The sequence below is a fragment of the Haemorhous mexicanus genome, chromosome 1 (assembly GCF_027477595.1).
Source record: "Haemorhous mexicanus isolate bHaeMex1 chromosome 1, bHaeMex1.pri, whole genome shotgun sequence".
Lineage (NCBI taxonomy): Eukaryota > Metazoa > Chordata > Aves > Passeriformes > Fringillidae > Haemorhous > Haemorhous mexicanus.
In genome coordinates, this window is record NC_082341.1 from 37740801 (window position 1) to 37768021 (window position 27221).

Below are 27221 nucleotides of genomic sequence, written 5' to 3' on the forward strand. Positions count from 1 at the left end.
AGTCTCCTCAAGCTAGTGATGGTTGAGTCTCCCAGAACTAGCTCTCTCCCCAGTTCACATCTTCACAGGTAGCTGGCTCCTAATTAACTTTAGAACATTTTGATTCTACAGAGCCACAGATCATTGCCAGATACATACAGAATATAAAGCATCTTCATAAATAAAATGGTGATATTTTTATTTAAGCAATGCACATAACTAAGAAACAGACTATTACTGTGGTAGTAGCATGTCTTAAAATAAACAGAGCTGCATGGATTATAACCAGGACCAGGTAGTCCACAAGTGGTGTCAGAATCCCAGGGAGCAGTAGACCATGTGGCACTAGAATCAAAAAAAAAGGAAAAACCAGAAAACAAGCAGGTAGAATTTCTAGAAAGAAAAACTAATACTGCCATATTACTTCACACATTACATCCACTTTCCTGAAAATACCTGCATGATTTGTACAAATCTATGAGAAGAAAACACATAATTTACTGCCAGAATCTGCTTCCTGATAAAATTTTGAAGTGCCAGGAATTGAATCTTATTTTTTTTAATGAGCAGTGAGAAATCTTATAAGGGATGGGGGGAAAAAAGTTCAATTATGTCTACAACATAGTAATCAAAATGCATGAAAACCTTTGTATCTATTTGCAGTACAACCCCTCCATATCCAGTACTATGTTTAATACTGGTTTATATATATGTGCATAAATTGATAGATAGGAACTAATGGTTTTGCAGTTTGGAAGTCCATGCTCCTCGATAATACACAAGCAGTGCCAAGACAAGCACAACAGAAATCCTGAAGAAATAATGGAAGGTTTATGACTGCATAAAGACCATTAGTGGCAGATAGAAACAAGCAACCAACATATTTGTTCAGCCATTCAGTGGCTTTATTGGTCACAATGAATTGAGGTGAACTCAGGGACCACTATGAGAATGTTCTGTCCCAGGGTTAGCATCTAAATTTTCCTATATTCAAGCTCTTCCTGAAATACTTATCCTAGAATATTTTGAAAATAAACATCTGTTCAGAGTATCCAAAAATCAGATATCCTTGAAATAGTGATGTTGTAAGCTTGCTTCTGCATGACAGTCAGTTTTGGATGTGACCACAGCACACACCACCAGGACCTCGGGGCGCAGGACAACTCTGTTGTACATACTGTAGCTGTATTTGCCAAATACACATGAAAGACAATGCCAACAGTTTCAGGTCAGTTTGTAATCTCAGGCAGCTTTTTGGGAGCAACTCACAAAGCACAAAAACTGGCAACATCTGCAAAGTATTCAGAGGACCCCTTGATGCACTGTTGGTGATGTTACTGTCACCATTCTCCACTGATATGCATTAGGTTTGCATAAACAAGTATTTTGTGTCTTTTTTTTAAGGGCCACAAATTTGGCCCCAATTTCTCTATTTACAGGTCTTACAGATCACCCTTATGACCAGAGAAAGTGGCAAACAGATATTTCTGCTTTTCTTCCATTGCCACTTATAAAAGTCAGGCAGTGAGACCATCTGGTACAAAATCTGTTAACAATGATCAATGGCTTTGATTAGCAGTTTCTGCAGAGGCTCTGTGTGAGTTAAAAGAATAACTGTAGTTCTCTTCAAGATCTCTGATTCTGAGGATGCTTGAGAAACAATAAATCCTAGTAATGCATCCAATTCAAGACTAGGCAGAATGGCTGAGATATATTTTTTGTGCCATGATCTGAAATACATTTGGGATGATACTGTAATCAAGGCTCAGAAAATAACTTAATCAAATGCCTTTGTTAGAAAATAAAACTAACAAAAGATGAGATTGATTAAATTTTAGAAACTCTGTTGAAAATTAAGGCTATTCAAAGTAATTTGGACACAGAACTCTTGAGATTGTAAATGTCAGCTTAAGAAAAGTTTCTGTTGCTAGGAGACTATAAAAACAAAATTTCAATTTAGTAAAAGTATCTCTGATATATCAAGAATAAAATGGCTTGATTAAATTAAAAATGAATGCTAATTATTATACCTAACAGCAAATAAAACTAGGTTCATTCAAGAGTTGTAATAGTGCCAGAAACTTGTCCTGATGGCAAGCTAGTTGCAGTCTTAGTTTTCTTCAGAGCACATTCCCTAGCTGCCATTCATTCCCACCCCCAGTAAGCCTACCACTTGTTCATATATATATGTACATGCAAAGGTCATCCTTCTCTTCTGCCAGACAAGAAAACTCTCATGTAATTGTTTTCAGGAGACTAATTTATACTTCAAAGTAACACTTGGAAGAAATTCTTCTTCTTTGTTTCAGCTGCAAGATATTTTTCAACTTTATCTATCTCAGAACTGTGAGTAGGTAACAGCCTCCCTTCAATCTATCAGCCTTATCCTCTGTAGCACCAAGGACCTTGGGCAGTGAAATTGATAGAAACCAAGTAATTCTTTCCTAGCACAGGTCACATTTAAAGCCAAGAAGTAAATTCTCAGAGGATTCAGTTCCTTGACACTGACCTGGAATCCTATATCTAACTACTACAAACCTATTTTGCTGTATAGGAAGACAGGTGTTTAGTAAGCTAGATTAAAAAACCCTTTTTCAAATTTAAGAATGTTTTTTAAGATGCTATATTTTAGTGCACATTTTGAGTAAGAACATACACACCAGCATTTACTAAAGCCCAGCAGTAACTGAGTTGAGCCATAGTTTTTATACCTCCCACACCTTATAGGCTTCTTCAGATGAGTTACCTAGCTTTTAAAAGGTCAATCCACAATAATATAATACCACAAATTTGTGCTATCTTATAAAGCAGGTGAAACACTTAATTTCTTGTGTGTTGGAAAGTCAGTGAAGAGAGAGTATTGAAACCAGGTAAATGTTTATTAAATACATGAATTAACACAGATGCTTATTAACTGCTTGACTGTTCACAGACACTTGCCAACCCCATGAACAAAAGCAATCTCAAGTGATTCCAGCACATTAATCCTTTTTTAAATTACTGTTACTGATCTAAAGAGTACTTCTATACAGGTTAAAGATTTATACAGCTGTATCATGCAAGAGGTGCTGAACCAAGTCAGTCTAATGACAGGGACACTGAAGTGTCTTTTGTGTTAATGGATATCATTCCCATTCTATGCTTTGGAAAAACCATAAAATAAAACTCTATACAGTGACATAAAAGATGGACTTTGATAAAAAGGGTACGAACAGATATTTAGAGCATGCCAAATGGACCATAAAATGCACCCATTCAGGTCTAGCCCATGGAAACTCCACAAGAAAATGGGCACATCATATTGCATTACTCTCAGTCAGCACAAGTAAAAGTACCATAGATTATACTTGTCTCCTGCATTCTCTCTTCACAGAAAGAAAACTGATCAATGAACTGCTTATCAAGCCTGAACAATATAAATCTGCGGAATTCGACAGTGCTGTTGTGAAAGACTCTTGAATAGGACAAATGACTGAGATAAAGATTCTCTGGCTGGTCACCAAGGACCTCCCATATCAGAAGCAATAATGACTTATCACAGATAAACACCTTGCTAAAATGTTTCAAGTAAGCTTGTGAGAGAACTGTCTGTTGATATGGGAATGCAACTAGAGCTGTAATGCAGCTCAACAAAATACTGCTTTGAATTAAAGTTCTCAACAGGCCCCGTGAAACCAACTATCAAGACCTGTCAGATCTAACTGGAATGGTTTTCCACTAAGTGAAGTTCTCTACAGAACTTTATTCATGTGAGAACAGCTACTCTTAAAGAGCAATTGTATCTAAAACCTGTGAGACACCCATGTTCTTTACATGATATAAATACATACACAATACACACACACACACACATAAATATCGTTATTTTCATCTCCTGTAAAGGACTCAAGTTCACGAGAGACACATTTTAGTTTTGATTTTGGTGCTGATCACTGTTCCCTTTTGTCTGAAACCCATATTACTCCTTTACGTTCCCATTTGTACTTGCACTGTTTCTGTCATGTGGTAAAGTAAATAAGAGAGGAGCCTGATTGCAAATGTTAAGACTATAAACTATGTCTCTGAGTTATTTATGCTACCCACAGCACATGGCAGTGCATGAGGAGAATGTGCAACAGCAACTGCTCTAATATGCAGCACCAGAGGAATGAAGACAGCAACAACTGGCTGGAGAATAAACACTGGAGGAAGCAACAAGAAATAAGGATAGAGAAACAGAAAAAGATAAGCAGAATATATGTAGAAAGAGTAGTCTCCAGCTGGAGTAAAAAACAAATCCTGGAAAGCAGAGGCCTGCTCATGAAAGCAGTAACCTTCTCTATTTTACACTACTGCTATCTTACAGGAAGAGCTCTGAAACAGAAACCTCAGTGCAGATCAGGAGCTGATTATGCCATTATTGGAGAGAGATGAAAGGACATAAAAAGAAGTTCTATAAAGAACTTTCATATTTTCAAACATCAAGTTAGCATCCCAATAATATGCTGGAGTAATTTCACTTTCTGCAGTATTCTCTTCTAATCACAAAGGGGCAGAATGCCCCAAAAAAAATGAATATATATGAAGGAGCTCTTTCTATGCAATACAATACTGTACAACTCAACAAGCACCACAGATGTAATGCCTTTAATTATAGATGTTTCCACTAAATCTCTCTCACATGGTCTGGAAAACTTATTCTGCGATGAAATGTTTCTTTATACAGTAAGTTCCTTTCATGTATTTGGTACTTCCACTACCTTCAAAGGCAATGAATCATCAAAACTCTAATTTCCAGTCCTTCTTAACCTGGGAAATTTTATGGTTTTGAACAGTGGAAATATATTGTACTCTTAACTAGCATTCCTTTTCAGCACCCTACCTACCTTTCCAGTAACCCAAACAGACTCCTCATTAACAAAGCAATTTATCACCTTCTCTTCCTTACAAAACAGTTCCCTAATTGAGTTGTGCAAGTCATGAAAGGCAGCTCTTGCAAGAGTATCCAACAGATGGGTAGAGAGTTTGTAATAGAAGCAAACTCTGAAATCTGAGTATTGGCCTGTTCATGTTGTAGTTGAAAATTATAGTTGAATATTAGGAACTCTTTCCCAAGCTACTTGTCAATTTCTTGATTATTCTTTCCCTTAAAAGATGTGGGACCATTTGATGAGTAGCTCTTAGTTATTGTGCAACTGAGTGCTGTGTTATAGGGAGAAGAAAAATCCTATATACCTATTTCAAAAATCAAGAGTAGGATTCAATAGCATGTGTAGAATCGGAAATTAATGTAAAGTGATGTTAAGCAAATTAAATCTCTTTTAATCATTTGAAGAGAGACAGTGAAGCAGCGGTATTTCATTATTTGTTATGTAAAATAAAGGTTTTATCCAGTGATATGTAGCCTGGAGCCACACTGACAAAATAACAAATGGCTCTAAAACTGTAGAAGCCATCTTTTTGGCTAGACACCACATAAAAGATTAGTCGTCCTCTGTGTGTAATATCTAGGTTGCTAATTCCCTTACGAAAACATAAAGGCTTTGCTTGCCTTTAAATAAGCTAGCTCTATTCAACATTCCTCATGTGTTCTTTTAATCATGAAAAAGCCTACTGAACTCCATGGGGGTTTGAGTGAAGAATGCTGATCAGAGTCCTTGGGGACAGTTAAAATGGTCTCTACAAAAAAAATAATTACAACTTATACTCTGCTGAAAGGCCATGCCAAAGATTGTTTTTCTATTAAAATAAAATGTCTTCAAAAAAAAAAATTTATGCAGCAAGGACCTTTAAAAGGAAAAAAAAGAAAGGCCCACATTATTACTTGCAGCAGCAGAAAAACACCTATCATGTTTATTAGTTTACAAATGGCATTCTCAAGATACCTCATTGCATTTTCTAAGAGAAATGCATTCCAAAATATTTGAAATGTAGAGTAAGGTGAAGTGAATCAAAATTATGCTGCATACCATTTGAGTTTACGCACCTCTATGTATGTCACTGCCACTACTGCAGGGTATGACTTCAAGACATCAAGCCTGGATCACTGTAGAAGTTTTGCCCTTCTTCCTCTGATTTCCTCACTGTAGGTGGTGTGTTACATGAGGCTCACACTGTGATAAATTGACTCTATTCAAGCGTTAAATGTCAATACTGACTTCAGTGATGTGAGAATTTTACCTCATGCTTACCATGGGATGAAACTTCTAATGAAGACAGATCCACGGACACAAGGCAAGGAAGTGGAATAAGAAAGTCAGTGCTTCTGAGAGCCTTAATGACTGTTCCATAAGGAGGACAAAAGATTAATCACATTAAACTTTTTAAAATGTGTTCATGTGTTGGTTGTATATATGTTTGCTCACATGTGCTATTCAATGCCTGTTCCATAAGGAGGGCAACAGATTAATCACATTAAACTTTTTAAAATGTGTTCATGTGTTGGTTGTATATATGTTTGCTCACATGTGCTATTCAGAGATGTTCTGATTGTTATGCCAGGGAACGAGGTCCTGGAGCTATTTGGCGGAATTTGATCAACTGTGACTACTCCTGTACCACCACAATGAGACTTTCAGATTTGGCAAGAAGCTCTCCTTTTGAAATCACCAAGATATTGTAGGCAAAACCCAACATACTAGCATGATCAACTATGGGAAACGATATATTTTCTGGACAAAACTATACAACTTCCATTGAGTAAGGGCCATTTTAAAGCTATGATCTAGTCTAGTCTCCTCTGTCTTATAAAAGCTACAGAAATAGAACACAATTAAACCATCAAGCAGTGACTGTAGTTATCTGAGGGCTGAACAACTGTGTCTGGTAATATGTAGTAATGGGCACACAAATAAAAATAAAACAGAGGAAAAATATTTTCTTGATTAATTATATCACATACTGATAATGCTTCAAGCTATGTTTCTTGGGAATTAAAAGAACAGAGTTGTTGACAAGTGTGGCTGGAGTTAATGTGATTCTATAAATATGAAATAGTGCTGAGTTACATCTATCAACAGTTATCTCTGCTTGAATATTTTAGAATGTCAAAGAGTATACTAGTAACTGGGGGGGGGGGGGGGCGGGGAAAGCAATAAAACTTGGTATTTAAAAAACTCACACACTATCTGTGTACATTTCACTATAGAAATCTAGAACTACTGGTCTACCAGGCAGGACACTGTTGTTGTCCCTACCCGTTCACATTTAAAAAAAAAAAAAAAAGAAAAGAGGGAGAGAGAATTCCCAGAGAACTGTTCCAGCTGAGTTACCAGCATTTTATTTTTCCTAAGTAATTTTTGTATTTCTTATATCCCAGAGGAGAAGTTTAAGTATGTGTTTGGGGACAAAGGAAAAGACCAGAAATATGCATAATAGATAAGACAACAAAAAATTTAAAGTAGAATACATTTTCTGATGATAAGCAGCAATGATTAGAAAGTCAAGAGATGTAGCATACAGTAATCCTTTAATGACTGTTATCATTTACCATCCTGTTCATCTTCATATATGAAAACATATATGTCCTGCATGAGTTACCATCTATCAATCCACCAGATACAAAGTGAAACTGCAAAAAGGCTATCTCTAAAGCTAATTTATATTTACTATTTATTCTGCAGTACTTATAGCAAATATTATGAGCCCAGAGTATTCTGAAAAATTATAACAGTAATGATGGTATAATCTTATTTTTGAAAAAAAAGGCTATTCTATGTATATATAAAAAACAATATTTACACATTAAGTGTCAAAACACAAAAAACTAACAAAATGCTGTGATTCAAATTTAATCTTATGCAAACAGCTAGTGTATACTAAAAAAAGCATAAATCAATTTGCTAAACTTGGGGGTTTCTCAACAAACATGCCCAATTTTCTTTAAAATAAACGTTCAGAATGAAAGGCAGAGTAAACCATTTAATGGCAATTTAAGCATCTAAGGTTAGTGCAATATAGTGGTCCAGACTGATGCATTTTATTCCATGCAGCGTTACAAGGATATCATTAAATATTATTACATTTCATGACAGGAAGTATGATTGTGTTGAAAATTCAATCAGGTTTCTTTGTCAGTCTAATAACAAGAATTTTAACATGCTGCTGCCAAAAATCAGTGAAGCATAGTATTGCATTCAAGAAACAGCTAGATTCTAATTCTCTGTCTGGCTGAGAACAACTGCAAATATCTCAAATGTCACACGTTACTTTATTTTTCACTGCACCCCATACAGAATAAATCAAGAAAAATTATATTAAAAATGTATTAATGAAGAAAACCCACCCTTTTTCCAAATTCCTGTGCTTTTCCTTTTATAGTCTCACACATTAACTTACCCAACAGCATTGCACTCACTGCTAATGAAAAGAAAGCAGGCAGTACAAATCTTCTTTAGCCTCCCGTGGCAAGAAAACTATTACAGAATGAACAGAAAAAAGTCTCTGGAGCCTTTCCCTTGTCTGCTTGTTTTACAAAAGGCAGTAAGGATCACACTGAGAAGTGTCAAAGCTGAATAAACCACTAGCAATTGGGTTTAAACCCTTTGGGTAGTTAGTCCTTCACAGATGATGATTCGACTTTGTCCAAAAAACAGTATGTGAGAAACAATGCAGAATCTATCAGAGGCTGTAGCCAAGCTTAAAATGTAGACAAAGAAACAGTTTGCTTCTAAAGGTTTGCAAGGGAGGGCTTGTCACAGGACATTAATTCAAGCAAGCTGCTGTTACATCAAACCAGTGCATCTATATACAGTTAATCCCAAGCTTTTCGTGCTGTGTTCAAGGTGTTTGGCTGTGGCAGACTGGAGCCCCTGGGTCTGGTGTCAGTGACGAACAGGAGAGCTCCCTTCTCTTCCCTTTTATGTTAAAATGCATATTTAGCATCTAGAAACCACGTGGTAAATGGTGGGATCTTTTTCTCAAGCTTCATTATGATCTTCAATTGACATCTAAAATGGCACATTTGAATAAAACTACTCTCCCTGCCTTTGCTATAGGTAAACTTACCTATAAAGGAGTTTTAAATTAGAAAATATAGAGGATTTTCTTCTAAAACCATCACAAACAGTATGGGGACAACTTGACAATACATAGGCAACACTGGAATTTAATGACTACTTTAGGAAATACTCAAGAAAAATGATGGTAAATCCATATTTCTTTCATTTTTTTTCCATAACCTTGAATTCACTGTTGATAGATGATGAAAATACCTGATATATAGAATTAACATTTGTCTTTGACAATTTATGGCATAGAAATATTGAGCATCTTATGTTCTTTGAACTAGGCAATGACAACTTCTTATAAAAGCTTAAACATTTATCAGCAATGCTTCCGAACTTCTTTATAACAGGACTGTACTCATTGAAATATAGGCTGTGTTTACTCAGAACCAAAGTATGAATGGCTATGAAAATGAATACAATACAGCCTATGTATTATTAACAGGTCTTAACTTGTTAATAATGAGTTTTACTCTAGTCATGGATTTTCATTTTTTCTCCTCAAATGTACATATATTTTGATTGTAGTCTAACATGATGCAATCTGAACCAAAGATGATATTGACAAGAACAGTCCATATTTTCCTCCCAACTTATTGTAAAAGACACTGAAAATGCTTCTCAGTGTTAGGTTAGACACTTACTGTGCCTATCTCCTGCTGTGCATGACTCTCAGCTATTCATGTAATACTTTCTGTTGATACTAATTATATTTGTCTGTGCAAATAATCATGGCACTATTCACCATTTCCATTTCTGTTCATTCTTTGACATGTCTATAGAACAAGACTGTGCCTTTACCTGCCACACTGTCTTAACACAAAATACATCTTACCATGCTTTTAAGAATATTTAGAGAAAGAGCAGAAATAGAAACTGGGTCATGCATGGATGTTTTTGTAATTTAGAAAAATATCTGTAGGGTATTATTATATCTGTCTCCCTGTAGGGTTCTTTACAATAGGTCTCATCTTGCAAAGTTTTGATGTCATTCCTGAATCTTTGATTTTTAGTCAATTATGCTGCATAGGAGAAAACACAGAAACAGAGAGGAATGAGTTTTTCCAGTACACAAAGGCAATAGAATTAGTTAGTTGCTAGCCAACATGAAAAAGAGGACTACCAATCTGGCCCACACAAATACTATGGCAAGAAACAGCATTAATATTAACCCAAATATTGGTCAAAATGTCAATTAGTGCAAGATTATTTGATGATGACAACTGATGGACTACAAATAGGAAAACCTTTCATGACAAATCACAGCCAACTGAGTGCCAGTCAAATAGTAATTAAGTTTCAGTCATTATTTAATGTCTTCATAGCCGAGTGTGAGTGGCAGGGCTTATTGCAATGGGAGTTTAACTATGCTGCACTAGAGCAGAACGTGCTAGGGAGCAGATTCCAGCACCTTTGCACTATTAAAATAGCAATTTACTCTAAGCTATACCAGTCACTTAAGCTGTTCAAAGCAGGTCACTTGTGACCATATCTCCCCGGTGCTAGAATAGCACAATTCCCTTTCTGATACTTTCTGCACAACTCCTTGTGATGGGCAATCTACAGAACACGTATTCCCTGGTGACATCGGATAGTGAAAACATAGAAGGGAATACAGAAAACAAGTCAATCATGCTATTCTGTTTTGTTAAATACACTTAAACATAAAACATATTGTATCACAAATGTTTTTAAGTGAAAAAAATCAACCTAAAATGCAGATAAAGAATATAAAGAATATATTTGTAAAAATACAAATTCTGTCATCAATTCATGTCACTGAACTTTTCTTAATTTGGACGCATTTTGAGTTTGGAAACGAAGAACATTTTAGACCTTATTCTTCCTTAGTGTAAATAATAACAACACAGGGCATACGAGTAAGGGTGGGGACTCCTTCTAACACTATTCCACCTGATGGAACAGGGCTTGAAAGAAAAATAAGGGGGTGTTTTTACTAGAACTTAAAAAACCAATTATCAATTATTTGTCTCTTAACGCAGTCCTGAAGATAGCCTGATGAAACAATAAACTATTTAATTCATCTTTTTTGTGCAGTCTTTCTGTAGCTAATTCAATCTGGCTGCTAGCTTCCCAAAAGTAGCACAGTGACATTCCAATAACCACTCATTCTTGTAAACCAAAAGCTCCATGTGCTTAGTGGCTGAACTACTGTCCCCAGATCCTTGCAGTAGGAAGATTTGGATCCTTCTGTGAATATAACTCTAAACTCCAACTGCTCTGCTGCTTGGGAAAGAACCCATAAGGACCCTGGGGGCAAAAAACAAAGGACAGGAACAAAAAATAGAAAATAGCATAAGTGCTTATCTTTATTATTATGTCCATTATTGTGAACAGGGCTTGTACAGTTGGCATCAAGGCCTTTTCCATTTCTCATACCACCTCACCAGCAACTGGGCTGGAGGTGAACAAGAAACAGGGAGGGGACACAGCTGGGACAGCTGCCCCCAACTGACCAAAGGGACATTCCATACCATACAACTTAATGCTCAATATATTTAAGCTGGGGAAGAAGAAGGATGGGAGGGATGCTCAGAGTAATTTCTTTTGTCTTGAAAGTAGCCACTACATGTGATAGAGCTCTGCTCTCCTGGAGATGGCTGAGCATCAACCTGCCCACGAGAAGAGGTGAAGGAATTCCTTGTTTTGCTTTGCTCTGCTTATGTGTGCAGCTTTTGCTTTACCTACAAAAACATCTTCATCTCAAGCCATGAGTTTTCCCACTCACATTCTTCTGATCATCTCCCCCATCCTTCTGCAGAGGAGTGAAGTGCCTGATTGCCCCCTGGGGTTAAACCACCCTATTTAGCAAGATGTTTGTAGTACAGTGAAGGCAATGGCTTATGGATAATCTGCCATTGTGTGTAATTTTTGTTTGCACATCTATGATGGTTATTTTAGTATAAACACACAGAACTTGACTTAAATTCATATATGGGAAATTCATTATTCTTGTAGCAGGCAATACCACATGCTTAGACTTACTTTTTAGATCTTAAAACTTTCAGATCAGTAATATAGTTAGTGCATAGACTCTCTGTACCACTAAGGAAGAACACAACTATGCTTTAGCATTATATTTAAAACTAGAATCAGATTTCAGGAATCGAATAATTGAAGAAGCCTTGTCCTGCACAAAACACTGAAAGGATATTCAGTCCAGCAGCTACATTTTAAAAAGTGCAAACTGTGCTTGGAATAATGCATTTAATCTCACACAGTGAGATTCACTGTCTCTAGTCTATATATTAATAAATCTTCGTTATTAACCCATCACTTCTGTATTCAGAGATGGGCTGAATTTTCCAGTATGAGCTATATCCAAAAACCAAAAAGTTAAACACAATGATCAAATGGAAAGCCACAGATGGCCAGATGTTCAACTGATTAAAAAAGGTGGCGAGTATTAAATCAGCAAAGGCGCTATTCTTTTGAAAATATTTATCCAAAGTAGCAAAAATATCCCTTCACAGCTAGCACCAATAAATAGGAAGTTAATGGGACTTAAAAAGCAAGCCTCTCCTGTTTTAAAAAGGCAAATAATTTATCAGCAGTTAGAGCTGGAAGACTGCTTTTCCAAGATGAAGCTCATAGGGGATGAAATAAATAAATGCTTTTGTCAGCATTTTAAATTCAGTATGTATTTATCAAAATTGAGGAAGAGTTTTAATAATAAAATAAGAGAGAAAGGTCTGGCTAAAAAAAAGTGTTAGTTCTCTAATGAAGATTTAAAGGAAATAAATTACATCCTTCTGAAATTTTAAATCACCTTTCAAGGGAAAAATGCAATATGAATAAAAACAGCATTGAGTCAATTCCTATGTACGTGTTAACCTTCAGATTACATATTTGCTATACATTTATTGCAATGCACTTACTAATCAATGCTTTTTCATCTACAGGACTTTTGAGAAAACCAGTCTGCTTTCTGGCAATAAACTAGATAATGAATCAAGTCCTCACAGTTTTTAGCAACTTGAAACTATTGTAGAGCCGCTGTCAGGATGCACCATTTCTTTGATCTTACCCACACCCACACAAAAGACCAGTGAACAAAAGAAGAAATATAAAATTAATCTTTAAAATATGTGTATATTGCCCAGCCCAAGTTGCTATTTGGACTTTTTTGTCCCAGTTACAATTTTAAGAAAAATAAGTTCAAGGGCTAAGAAACAGAGAGACAGAGGAAAATGGTTTCTTCTCGGTGAGAGCATGCCATCACAAAATGTCATTTCCAGGCCTTTCACTTTACTTATTATACTCTGAATGAACAGCAAAACTAAAATTTGTTCTGGTAAAGTGACCATGTAGATGGAACTGGTAAAGATGGCACAGCTTTTACCAAATCCCAAAAACTCTAATGTGTATTTTGACCTAAAATTTACACTGATATTTTTGATGCTCTCTCATTCTTGGAAGCTGATTTTTTTTTTTTTTTTAAGTTTCAGAAAAGACACATCAATCACTTCCAATCACAAGGGTTGTTAGTTTGCTGAAATAATTTGACTATTTCTTTCCTCAAACTGTATCTACTTCCTTGCATTCTGATTGACTATACATGTCTGATTTGCACAAGTTAATTTTTAAATAACTGCATAATGCGCTATTCCCTTTACTGTGATTGCCTAAAACCTATCATTAGCCAATCAAAGAGCAAGGATATGCACAATCACTCTGGGATATTTTTCAGTAACTGCACTGTGAATATGTAATTTTCCTCTACTATGCAAATTTCACAAACATATTCCTAAAGCTCCAATTGGACCTGTGGTTGAGAATTTTAAAGTTTGTATCCACGGTTCTGTACAAACTTCCTTATTCCTCAAAATTCTAAATGCTTTAGAATATGAAAAAATAGAAAAATACTGGGGAAAAAAAACTTAAACACCACATAAAAAGAGGACTTCCATGCTCAAATATTAGACTCTATTAGAAGAACTCTAGGTTCAGGATCTCAGTTAAAAGGATAGCAACTAGATAACCACCATGGTGCCTGAACAATAATCACTAATGTACATGAAAGAAGAGAACACAACAAAACCTCTTCTAAAGCTTAACAACAAAAACAAAAGAAAAATTAAAACAGTCTATAGAGAAACATATTTCTGAAACATCTGAGGTCTGTCATGTCCAATGTGTATGTAGAGTTTGCCAGTGACTTAACCAGAAAGATTATTATAGTTTTTCCTTCATTTTCTTTACCCTACAAATCAGCTACCTAGCTAGCCCAAAGCAACTGTCCAACTGTGCTGACTTACTGAATTTTCAGCAGAATATATGAGACTATGTGGTACCAATTTACTTGTTACTTCTATCTAGTAGAGACAATATCTCTAATGCCATTCCGTCAGCTGTTACCACCTGTTTTACATCATGACCATGGGTACTGACCAGAACTTAAAAGCAATATTATTTTGGTATTGGGCAGTTGTATAAATTTGACAAAAATCTCAAACTCTCTTTGGTGCAAATATTTTTCTGAAGCATACAGAACATCACATATTTATACAGCATGTTTAATTTTACATTATTCTAAATTTAGGTTAAAACTATTAGACAGGTGGTTTAACAAGAAGATGGAAGAAATAGATAGGAAATCCTGATTATTAATGCCAGTTTTGATGCATACAAGGGCACAAGGTGATAAAAAATATGGATTAATAATTCCAGATCTCCTGGGGATTTTACAGCTGGTTCCTGGTATATACAGTGCCAAACAACAATAACACTTGGAAATATGCAAACTTTCATATTAAGCCGTAAATATTTTGAGCACTGTTTACAGGAAACACCATGACTACCTAGAGTACTGCAGTAGCTGTTTCCAAATGCATGGTAGCAATGCCATTTCATGGGGAGAACATCCAAACTGGAAGACTGTTATAAATCACACAACATTTTAAGATAAAAATAATGAAAAGTGTATTACTTGTTTCATGAGATATTTTGCTTTCAGAGCTAAAGAACAAGCACAATCTATTACACCTCAGAGCCACAAACACTGACAAATGCGAAGGAACTTTGGTGTTTAATATCACAACACCCAGATACATCCATCCTCGCAGCAAAAATATGTCTGCTTACTTTCACGGTGAGCACTTACTCCAGAGGAAATACCAACAAGAAGCTTCATAAGATAAGGAGAAAAGGTCTGAGATTCAATTCAAAGTTTTCTGATTGTTGACGCATAGTTAGAAATTGCAGCTCGACCTAAATACATGTCATCTAAGAAAAAAAGGAAGATGGACCCAGCAGATTATTATTACAGATCAGTACAAATGTCTTAATTTGAAAGCTTTAGCAGGTCTGAAGGGAATTCATTGATAATATTTAATAACCATTCCATATGTTACCAGCCACTGCAAATGAAGACAGAAGGTTTTGACCTACATGTAGAGAAGAAGCAAATGCTAGAAAATTTCAAAGTTATTTGTGGTAATTTTTTCTCCAGCTGAAACATTATGGCTAAAACAGGGTTGGAATACTCATTAAATTTTTATGGAATGTATTTTTGACTCTAATTTCACTCTAATCTGGAGTCCAACATTTACATTCTGATTTTTTTCTATGTAATAGAATTTGTGTTTTTCATCCAGGTCTCTTGTGGTTCTGCCTGCCTTAGGGAGAAAATTTGTGTTCAGTTTTGGGGTCCTCAGTATGAGAGAGACTTTGAGGTGCTGAAATGTTTCCAAAGAAGGGCAATGGAGCTGGTGAAAGGTGTGGAGCACAAGTTTTATAAGGAGTGGCTGAGAGAAGTGTAGTTTGGAGGAAAGGAGGCTCAGTAGGGACCTCTTACTCTGTAAAACTACCTGATAGGAGGGTGTAGTAAGGTGATACACCCCAAGGAAACAAGCAGTAGGACAAGAGGGAATGCCCTCAGGTTGTGCCAGGTTTAGATTGGATATTAAGAAAAATTTCTTCACTCAACAGGTTGCCATGCATTGGAACAGGCTGCCCAGGGAAGTGCTTAAGTCACCATGCCTAGAAATTCAAAGAACACCACGTGGCACTTAGGGACATGGTTCAGACCACCACTAGGTGGACTTGGCAATGCTGGGTTAGTGGCTGGACTTGGTGATCTTAGAGGTCTTTTAGAACTCCAAGGATTCTGATGATATGATAGTGAGGTAGCACTAGCATGTGAATTGAACTGCAGTGCTTATACAGCACTTATAGCAAAAACAACTTAGATGGGTCAATTACTTTTATGTGAGCTTTTCTGATACTCATGAAAAATTACACTCTTTGTGATGCTTACAAAACAAAGCAAAGCTCTTTGTAATGTACACCCTGCACACAGAGGCTTCACCAGTGATACCTTAATTTACATCTTTAAGAGCATGAAAGACTTTTTCTTTTAATTACTGCAGGTAGGTAAGTTCCCAATATACAAAGCAGAAAATACAATAGTACATAACACAAGAACACAAGTAACATTTAGACCAAATGCAAGGAACCCACTAAATAGCACGAAGAAAATTCACCTTTTACCATAGTAAACAGCTGAAAGAAATTTGTTTTAAGGCAGAGGGATATAGGAGAGGAGGTGACCTCATGTTCTGGCAATGACAATACATGCAATAACATCAGAGGTCTTTTCTATTATATTTCCTGTAGTCATGTGTACTGTTTCATAGCCTCATCTGGACCACAAGGTTAATGGCAGCCTATCTGATTCAGCCCACTGCATCTTCCAGCCAGATTCAGTCTGATCTTGAGTTCACAGCATGTAAAATTCAATTTTATGTTTCTAATGTAAATGAAAAAGTGTGTGTATTCTGGAGAAGAGTTACTCTTAAGACTTGACCAACAAACATAAACTACAAATTTTGCCAGCAATACCAGCAGTACTCTAGTGCTTGATAAACTAATGTAAACATTAGGCCATCTTGTATTTTTATCTCCTCCACCAGATGTGCTAATTTATAAAAGGTGTAATTTTATATTTTCTCTCTTTTTACGTTGCCATGATTATGCAAATCCCATTTAGAAGAATTGCAAATTCTGCAAGTGTGTCAAAACAACATTAGTAGATTTTGAAACCATGGCATCCGAAAGAAAATTTAAGAAATAACCATCTTTATGATTTTTTCCTTCAAATATGAGCCTAATATTGTCTGCCAAGTTGTCCAAAACATGACATGAAGTCAGCATTGCAGATTTATTGTACATTAAAGTGCTTTCTTTCTTTCAGCTTCACTACATTGCCTTCGCTATTATTGCTTAAATAATAATGAGTGTCTCTCCCTTTTCTGGCTCAGCTCTTGTCACTTCTTGCAATGAAATCTGTCAAACTCCTGCCACCGATACCAGAAAAAGCATTTGCTGGCTTGGCTAGAACATCACAAAAGACTTTTCAGGTATTTGATGAAATTATCTTTTGATTTTTATCTTTTCATTTCCATTTAAAATTCAAAATGATTCGTAGAGGTTAAGTACTGAAGCATTAACAAGATGCACTGTAATCTATCATGCTGCACTATGCTGCAATTTTCTCTGCCAATATGCCATCTTAAAATTACTCCCTTGGATTTTTTTTTTTAATGTGACCATTATTCTCCTTCTCTCCTGCATCAGTGCTACAAATATTCTAGCACCTCCTGTGTAAAAATCACTCCCACTGCAATATGATGAGTCGACTAGAATGAGATTTTTCAGGCCTTGCAAGTTTATCTGAAAACAAAAATAAGAACAAGGTGCCCCTTCCTCTGATGTCATAAAGATTTCTGCCAGGTCCAGTCAGGAGTTCAACAGGTTGCAGAAAGCTCAAATCCTAGCAGGACTGAATCTGTAATGTGGCAGAAAGAAAAAGTACAAGAGAATGGCTATGGTGTAGATGCTTCCCCCTAAAAAGCTGTTTCAGGACTATCACTTTAATTGCAATTACTGTTTATATTGCTGTAACATCCAGTGTCTTTAATCAAGGCTGTGGGTCTCGTGGGAGTGAGTCTGTAAATAGATAAAGTCAATCTCTGTCCTGAACAAAGACAAATTATCTGAGGCAAAGCATCAACAAGAGAGGGACAGAGAGAAGAATGAGAGCACAGGAGTGGGAAGAACCAAACTGACTGTGACTGTATAGAATAGGAACAGAGATACATGTTCATTGCAATGGCTTACAACTGTCTGAATGTTCAAATGTTATTCTTTGAAAAAAACTTCTTATAAACAAGCCTGCCTATCTCCAATAGGCTTACATTTAGACATCTATCTGGTAGTCAGCTTATTTCAGAGCTCCAGGTGGTATTAATGAAAAAGGTAGAGGAGGATCAGAGTAAATGTTGTAACTCTGAGATTGCTCTTCAAAACGAAGCACCTTTTGCAATTAGATGCAGATGTAAGTCTAAAATGGATAGAGGCACCCAAGGTGAGTAGAACTTATGCAAATGAGTAAGAAAATAACAGACAAAAACAGATACACAATAAGCATATCTAATTGTTAAGAAACTTCCATAATGAAGATGAAGAGCAGGAACAGGAATAAGAGCAGGAAATCAGGTTCTTGATTAAAATAGAGGAAGGCATGCAGCAGCTGAAGGGCATTAATTTTTGTAACTGGAAATGAAAGGGTTATAATATTAAATTAAAAGATAAAAAGGAATGCATATAGGGACAGAAATAAAGGCCAGAATTTAGAATCTTTAGAGACAGAAACCAGATAGTCAAATAGTCTCAAAGCACACATAGTAAGCATGCAAGTAAGCACAGTGAATATTTAGGCAAGAGAAAAAAATTCCAAGCAGCGTGTAGATTCTCACTGTGCATTCTCTCAGTTGGAGACATGATTTAGGCTCAAATCAATGTACGGGAGTACACAGTGACAAAATTTCAATATATCTTTAATGAATTTATGTCAAAATTTCCTATTTAACTTGTGCTTCAAATGTGCCAATGTTTTCTTTATTTTAACAAGCCAAAGATACAATGGATTTGGTGCAGGACTTTTAATTTGTCCCAGGATACTTACTGTGAAAATGTTTGTCTCCCAGACCTTTCCAAACCCCCTTCCTCCTGATCCCATTTGATGGATCAAGAATCACTGCAATGTCTCAGGAGGCAATAAAAGCCCTGGAGCCGAGGACTTATAGGGCACCAAATTTAAAGTCTTTATCTTCTGTGTCCTCTTTTTAATATGCAATATCTTTGTAATAAGGTGCATTTGTTTCCATACTGTGCCATGTTAGACCACTGTGGTCTTCCATTTGCAAGCAATAATATTCCATGCATTTGCTGATTATTCTGATTTTTCCTTCCAAATCGAACTTTGTAACTTTTAAGCCCTATTATTATCTCTATCTCAATGCAGCCTTATTTTTTTTAACATTAAATTGGATCTATCTGTGTGTGGCACATGTTTATATTTAACACGTATTTATTACTTAAGCATAGGAAGCAAGCTGAGATTTATCAACTTCTACCATGAAAAAATAACTTACTTACTTAAAGAATTAAAAGATAAGCCCCTTAGCCTCCCTTCCAGAACAGTGTGTCATGCCAAATAACAAGAAACCAACTAACAAACAGTTTCATTGGGTAGACTGTATTTAGTATATTAATTACTCTATCTAGGCCAGTACATAAAATGTAGATGACCTGATGACCACAAATTATGATATAGATAAAAATTATTAAAAAACAAATATTAACATATTATTACAACTTTCAATTAAAAATGTAAAACATTCAGTGCCAAACAAGCTTGCATAGGAAAAGTAAATATTATGTGTTTTATGAAGATTCAATTTTTTCTTCTTTAGTGCCTTATGAACAGGTGTCCAGGGTAGATATGGACAACATCAAATCAAAATTTAGAAAGGAGTAGTGGCCCATTTATTAGAGTTCATGCAGTTGTAAAAAAATCATTAAGCATTTTAGAATGTAGGATTCCAAATTTCTGTAAGTGACAGCACTGAGTTTAGGCAAGGATTATGGTAAGTACCTCCAAGTATATCAAAAGCCCAGTAAATAAAACTATACATTGCTCCATGTGGTTTGTTGCACAAATCAAACTTAAACACCCCTAATTTTTACCCCTGTGGTTACAATTAAATTCTCAAGTGTCATTTATGTTGCATGGAGATATTTATGTCTCTAATCTGTGACTATTTTTAAAAAAATTTATTGTTATATAAATGTCAGGTGCCTCCTTTACAGTTTGAATTACCAATCTTTGCACAAATTATTTAAAAGGGAAGGCTAAATTTTGAAAAATACTTTCTTGAATTTGAGTGGGCTATTGGCACAGTTGTACTTGCAGCTGTAAGGATGACTCAATTATTTGAAAAAGAGCAGTTATACATAGATTCACAATTACTGGGCTATAAATAATATCATCCTAATGGGCTGTTTTGCTCTGCCTCCTCATTCATTGAAGGTGGTGGACAGCAGAACAGAGGAGTTCATGGAACACTGAATTCTGCAGCTGAAATATTTTAGTTTAGCTAATGCTTAAATTACAATAAATTTTCATTGGAAGAAAAATTTTTAAAACTTTATAGCCCATTTGAAAAGACTAATTAATTCTTTACAACAGCAAAACAAATTCTTCTTTTTTCAACAGTACTAATTTTTTTTACTCCCCACAAAGTGTAAGAATAAAAGAGTTAAAGAAATATGTCTAGTATAATTTTAATGAGAAAAGCCAAGTAAACTACACCAGGAGCCCTAAAGAAAGCAGGCAGTTTAAACAGGAAAAATTGTGAAGTTCTTCGGAGAAAATTCATCACATGATTCTTCTTTTTGCATTAAGATGCAGTCCATCTGACAAAATGAAAATTGCTCTCTTATTCCAAAATGACAGAGTCGTTTCTGAGTATGAGCTTTTTAAGGATTTAAATTATCAACATCTTTGTACACATAATTTTTTTTTTTAAGGAATGATGCCATGCATTTCTTTTTTATGGTTGCACAACAAGACCTCCTTTGCCTTTCATTACTCAAATGGACTGTATGATTTTAGGTTGTGCAAGCTTCAACATCAATATAATCTTTAAAAATATTTCAAAGAAGACTGTAAATCAACCCTATTTTTGAAGGAAATTATTTCACACCATTTGAAAGACATAAACTGCTACATATATTACCTATTGATTTTTGTACATTATTAAATCTGTCATTTTAGTTACAACAAATATCATTTTTCACTCACCACAAAATGATACTAAAAAGGACTGCAATATTTACAGTGAAAATACTTAGGTTTGCATTTATAATACAATTGTCAACATGACCATCGTAATACTATACTGCCATAAATTCTGCAGCTGTCAGCTTTCACAAGTGAAACATTAGGCCCTGTCACTAAGTGGCTTTTAGCACCTTTTTTTTGACACAATCTAATCTGCAGATTTTCCACATCTCTGTGAGCTTTTTTTTTTCTCATGGCATATTCTCCTAACTATGCTGATTGTGCCTCCTGATCCAGCTTGTTAACCAGAAATGCATTTGTATTATTAATTTTCCTCTCAAAAGAATTGCATGCTAAATAATTTACAGTTCTGAGATATTAAAGCTGAAATGATTACAATAAAGCCTTACTTTTTGTATATGAGTAGCTGGAATATTTCAAAGTTAAATAAACTATCTCAACCTTGCCAGATAATTATGTCATGTCAAAAGCCTTCTCTGAACAAGAAATTGTCAAGGATTTCTCATCTCTAGCTTTCTTCTAGTTCTATTTTCCTTCTAAACTCCTCCTTATTTTCTAAACCTAGGCCATAAATTTTAGTAAGATTTTAATACCATTTTTTAAATTAAGAATCACAGCAAAAAAAAAAAAAAAAAAGGCATGTGATTTTTTCCATTAAGCAGCCAAAAAGCACACTAGCTTAAAGAAATATTAAACATTTATCAGAGTTTTAGCATGCCATGATAATTCGAAACTTAAAACCCTTTCTAAAAATAAATAAGATATTTAATTTACTATATCAATTATTTTTCTCCTTCTATCAGCTAGTTGAGGGGGTGTTTTTTTCAGTTACCTTAGAAAGCAAATGGCATGTGTTCCACTTCCCAATCAGTACAGCTACAGTAATTGCACAGCAATTTGATAAGAAAAGATTATTTATGTGGTGTGAGTTATAATGAAAATAATCTCATTTAAAGTATTTTCAATCATAAAAGAAAGAAAATAAATTAACTCTAACTTTTGTGGAAATGCAGTACTCCTGAATATCAAGAGTAATGAATGTGACACTAGAAAAAAACTTTGGCAAACAGAACACCCAGCTCTTCTAGGAAACCACCTCATCTTAAATATCATTCTCTAGCCACAAGCAGTAGTTAAGACCTTTAGTGCAGCTGATATCAAAAGATTTTCCACTGTACACATCTCAAAAACCAAGCTAAAGATATGGTCAAGACTTCTGCAGCCTGCTAACATGGCTGCTCAGATCACTTCTCACTAGGGATAAAATTACAGTCTACATGCTGTGAGAACTCATTTTTTGTCACTTCCTAATAGCCTCCAAGGAGTGCACATTCAAATACATATTTAATGATTTCTCCTGAAAGTCTTCCTAATGCATTTTGTATTTTCACCTGATGTACGTTTATAGGTGAGATAGAAGTTACAAAAAAGCCCAACAGTGACCTCAGCAGCTACAGAGGAAATTATTTTTCCCATATCTGTGATCATATTGTTACACAACAGCAATTTTGACAAACAACAGATCAGTTTGATTAATGTGAGCTATTCTGAATTTTTGGGTCATTCATCCAACTCCACCCACTGCTCCATACCTTTTGGAAATTACTCTAATGTTGCTAATGGCTGAAAAGCATTCCAAAGGTGTCTCATTCAACTTAATGTAAAAATACACTGACTTCCAGAGCAAGGCTCTGCCCTTTGCTTAAACATAGATCAGTCATGGCTTTCAGACCAAATACCTTATATGCATTTCATTACTCTTTTGTCAGTAAACATATTTGAAAAATGTCATTGTCAATTCTTTCCAAGATTTGGACAAAAAACTGACTTCAGTTAAAAAGCAGGAAGATTTAGGACAGGACCTGTTGAATTTTTTGTCTCTGTTCTCCCACAAACTGCACTAGACCCCAGAACACTGAGCTGCTGTGGTGTCCATTCCTCTTCCCCAAACAACCTGCTGCCCTTTTCCTTGTGACCCTGCCTGACTACTTGAAAGCAGGACTCCATGTTATGCTTATCAATCTCTCATGATTCCTCCACAACAACTACATATAATTTTGATATGTCATTAAAATGCAAAGAATTCCTTATTTAAAGCATTATATTTTTGTTACAATTTCAATCTCATCCTACAGATTTTTTTGTGCTTTGTTCTTTTTCAAAACTATATAGTTATTTTTAAGAAATTGTCACAGTAACCTGTGCACATAGGTGGTTCTGTTTTTTTTTTTTTAATTTGGAAATAAAATCACAATAGTCCTTATTACATGTTACAGGAAAAATTTTTATGTTTTTCATTACTAAATATGTACAAAAAATATGGGATGTGTGCACATGTGTGAAGGTTAGGACACATGCATATACCCCAAATATGGTATGACAAATACATTATACTACATAGACATTAAACAGTGTTGACATTCACACCACATGTACATTCACATCACTAGTACCTCATTAAGATTAAAGCAAATATACAGATTTACATATAGTAGTCACTATGACAACATTTAAAATGAATTTAGCCACATGAGCTAGGAAAACACTGGGACTCCTATAGAAAGAACTACTCCTTTGACATTTCATGTTTAAATTGGGCATCTACAATCATTTCCACACCACTAATTGTGAAAGTTTCTCTGAGGCGCTATGAGAAAAATAGGAAATTAAACTTCTAGAATATAGTAATTGTTCTAAAGCATTAATATTTTTTTAAGATTAGAATACTTAAGTTTTGCTTTAGACTTTTATAGAAAAATCATGGAACTATATTAAAAACCCAGCTGAAATAAATTAGTGTCTAAAGATAATTCAGTAAAAGCCCTGACTGAGGTGACACAATGGTGAAATATGAATCCCAAAGTACCAGTATGAATGCTAATTAATAATGTGAAGGAAAAATCTCATGTCTCTTCCCTACTCTTTTTTCTTCCTGTTTTTTACATGTCAGTGGTACATCACTATATTCTATAGTCTAGCTTCCTTCATTTCTTTCTCAAGAATGCCTGCTCCAGCACTAACAACATGCATATGCACCATCCTAAATTGCAGCTTGTGATGTTCTCTTCATGCTTAACTCAAAAAAAAAAAAAAAAAAACACCAAAAAAAACCACCAAAAAACACACACATAAAAAACCCCAACCCCACAAACCTTGTAATTCAATAAAAGTTTTTGTATTCAGGACCATACTTGAGCACATCCCTTATAAAGCAAGAATTCCAATATCATTTAAGTAGCATCAACGCCTTTTAGTTCAGTCATATCCTAGTCCTGAGAATGTTTTCTTTTACAACCTCAGCACAGTGTGTGTCATGTCCTTTATACCAAATCCTGCATAATTGCAAACTCTTTTAATTCCACTGATTCCAAGAGAGGTAGATTGAAAAGCAACAGCCCAAATCTGACCTTTTTCCTTTAGGGGTTAGAAAATGTATTAAGGCTTTAAGACTATAAGACTTTCTAGTCCAAATGGGAGTAACAGCCAAGCACAGGAGGGAAGAGACCAAGTTAAAAATGTGTTCCCTTGACACAATACAAACAAGGTAGTCATCTATAGAATAATGACTTGGGTTTTATCGTATGACATCTATTTACAGGGAGTCAGAGTTTGGTTTTTTGTTTGTCTTTCTTTTTAAGAGGAAAGTATTTGTCCCTTTGTAAAAAGCAAAAGGGGATAGAAATGTTAAATAGCATGTTTCTGTTTCAAAATTGTACTAAAAATGGTTTAGTCACCACTGCAGTCATGATACTTTGTTTTCCACAGGTTTTGACAGTGAATCACTTCCTAATTGTTCCCAGGAGCACGCTGAATATTTTTCAAGTTTTGATTTATTCTCACTGGTAACTGCTATAATTTATGATAGATTCCATTTTGTCTAGCCATGCTATAAAACAAGCTCATGTAAGCAAAAAACATCCAACAAGACAGAACATCACAGTGGGAAAACGATTTTGAAAAGACAGTTACTTGATAATGGCAAAACTTTGTGAAGGATGAAAGAATATTACAAGAAGAAAGAGAAAAATACAGGTATTGCAGTTACTATTCAAGAACTCATTTTTGTCTTATTGTCACACGGTCTAGTGACACGAGATAGTGGAAATGTTCTTCAACTTGAAAAGCCAAATTTTTTCAAATGAGGCATCTGTAAAACACCTTAACAGCAGAAGGTACATACACACTGAATTTGTCAATCTACACAAGCCAGGGTAAGAGGTCTTTACTGCAGTAGTTACCAAAAGAGAAAGAGAAGTAAAGGATTCTCTTTCAATCAGGCAGGTCCATAGGGAGATGGCAAATCCAGAAAGTAAGAAAAAGCTTCAGATGAAAAAATAACCATTATTAAGCTCCATATGGATTGTCTTCATTCTGCCAATGCATAAGTGCACTAAGCCTCTACCTCAACATCGTGTGTCAGATTTTCATGCAATTACTTTTACTTGCACACAGGGGAGCACACCTCCATCAATCAATGGAAGCTTTCTGACAGCAATTCAGCCCAAACAGCTCACCCTTCTTTTGCAATCCACAGTACTTGGCAGACTACACTACACCACTGGTTGCCACCAACATCCGTCTCTCTCTATTCCACGTGCTAACACAATGCTAATAAACAGAATCATGGCATTGCTTACGTTGGAGAAGACCTCTAATCATTGAGTCCAACAAGGTTAACCTGGGGTTAGCACAGAGTTTAGACAAACACCTGTTCCACACCTGTGAGCACAGTGCTTTTCCTGGCATATGGCCAAAGGATGGAAGAGTTATCTGCTTACATACAAGATTCTTCCTGATACCGCCCAGGAAATGCCACCTGTCAGCTCCCTTTTGTTTCTGACTTACCAAGGTATTAAACAGACAACTGCACAAGGCCTTGAAAGGAGCTTCAAAAATGTTAGAAAATTGGCAGAGGAACATAATCTGTCCGCCACGCCCACGGGCTGCAGAGAAAAGGTGAGTAACAAATGCGAGTGCACCATTTGATCTGTCTGTGCAGGAAGAATCTCCCCACCCAAAACTGCAGTTAGTACAATGTCTGACACTAAGAAGCTAAAAGCAGCTGGCTATTTCTCCAGTGCCAAAGGAGCAGGAAGGGAAGATGCAGTACCTGACACAAAAAACAAACCAAACCAAAACAAAACAAAAAAAAACCCAGACACCTTCCCCCAGTGTAGGAAAAGAAAATCTAATGGATAAATGAAATTTTCCACACTTTCTTTTATGAGTATCAGTTACACTTCTCAGCCATCCAGAAAGCAGGAAATCAAGAAAACTTATGACCAAGCTTTGGCATTTCTTTGTGTCCTGAATCGTTAGGAAATGATGATCTCAAAACACAGACAAGAAAGAAAAAGGACACTCTGAAAAGGAAAATCATCTGGGATACAAGTGTATGATTTAATGTCTGAAACATTTTGGACTCGATTTAGCCTCTTTCTGCCATCATTTCTCTTGTAAAATTCAGATTTAAGCAGACAGAGGGAGATCTACTCTGTCTTCAGTAGTTCAAGAACTGTGTTTTCATTGTTTTCTTGTGGATCAGCAATGGCCCACAGATGAAGTCCCACAAGGAAAGAAGTTAGTCCTAGGAGGTCAATTTTTTTTCAACTTTGAGTCAAATAAATACTATTTGATTTTCAAGAGGATAAAGGTGAGACCAGAATCTCCAGCTGGCATGCAGGTATAGATCTCAGCTCAGTTCATATAGGGAAATCACAAATTTTTTGCATCTTCCCTCAATTTCACTGGAATAAAATAAAATATTTTCTGATAACATTCACTTGACTAATTGATGTGAAAAAAGCATTCAGGAAAGAATCATTGGGTGTAAAAAAAGATTTCCTGGCAGTCTGCAGAAAAGAGACAAAAAAGTATCTTAACCTCCTTAAGATAAAAACATTATGAGAACAGCAAATATTTTGCATGGGTTTCTATTTGTAAAATCACATAAAAATTGGGTTAGACTTTCCTAGCTTTTGTAAACAAGGCATGGCTCTCATTTGAACATATATGGATATAAGTATTTAGATATGCACATACACATTAAATATAGATATGTGCTTCATATATATACAGAGGATCTCTCT

General features: G+C 35.5%; 1 protein-coding gene across 2 annotated transcripts in view; it reads right to left on the reverse strand.

The window, feature by feature from the left end:
- ZNF385D (zinc finger protein 385D) overlaps positions 1-27221 on the reverse strand; it is a 408882-nt gene that overhangs the window by 238288 nt on the left and 143373 nt on the right. Inside the window, exon 1 of one of the 2 annotated variants that reach the window (XM_059846162.1) lies at positions 8296-8320. The exons of the other annotated variant lie outside the window; for it this stretch is intronic. Coding sequence (XP_059702145.1) covers positions 8296-8305 — 10 coding nt within the window. The 5' untranslated portion in view covers positions 8306-8320. Of the gene's footprint in view, positions 1-8295; positions 8321-27221 lie in introns of those variants that run through there. 2 annotated transcript variants of the gene reach the window in all.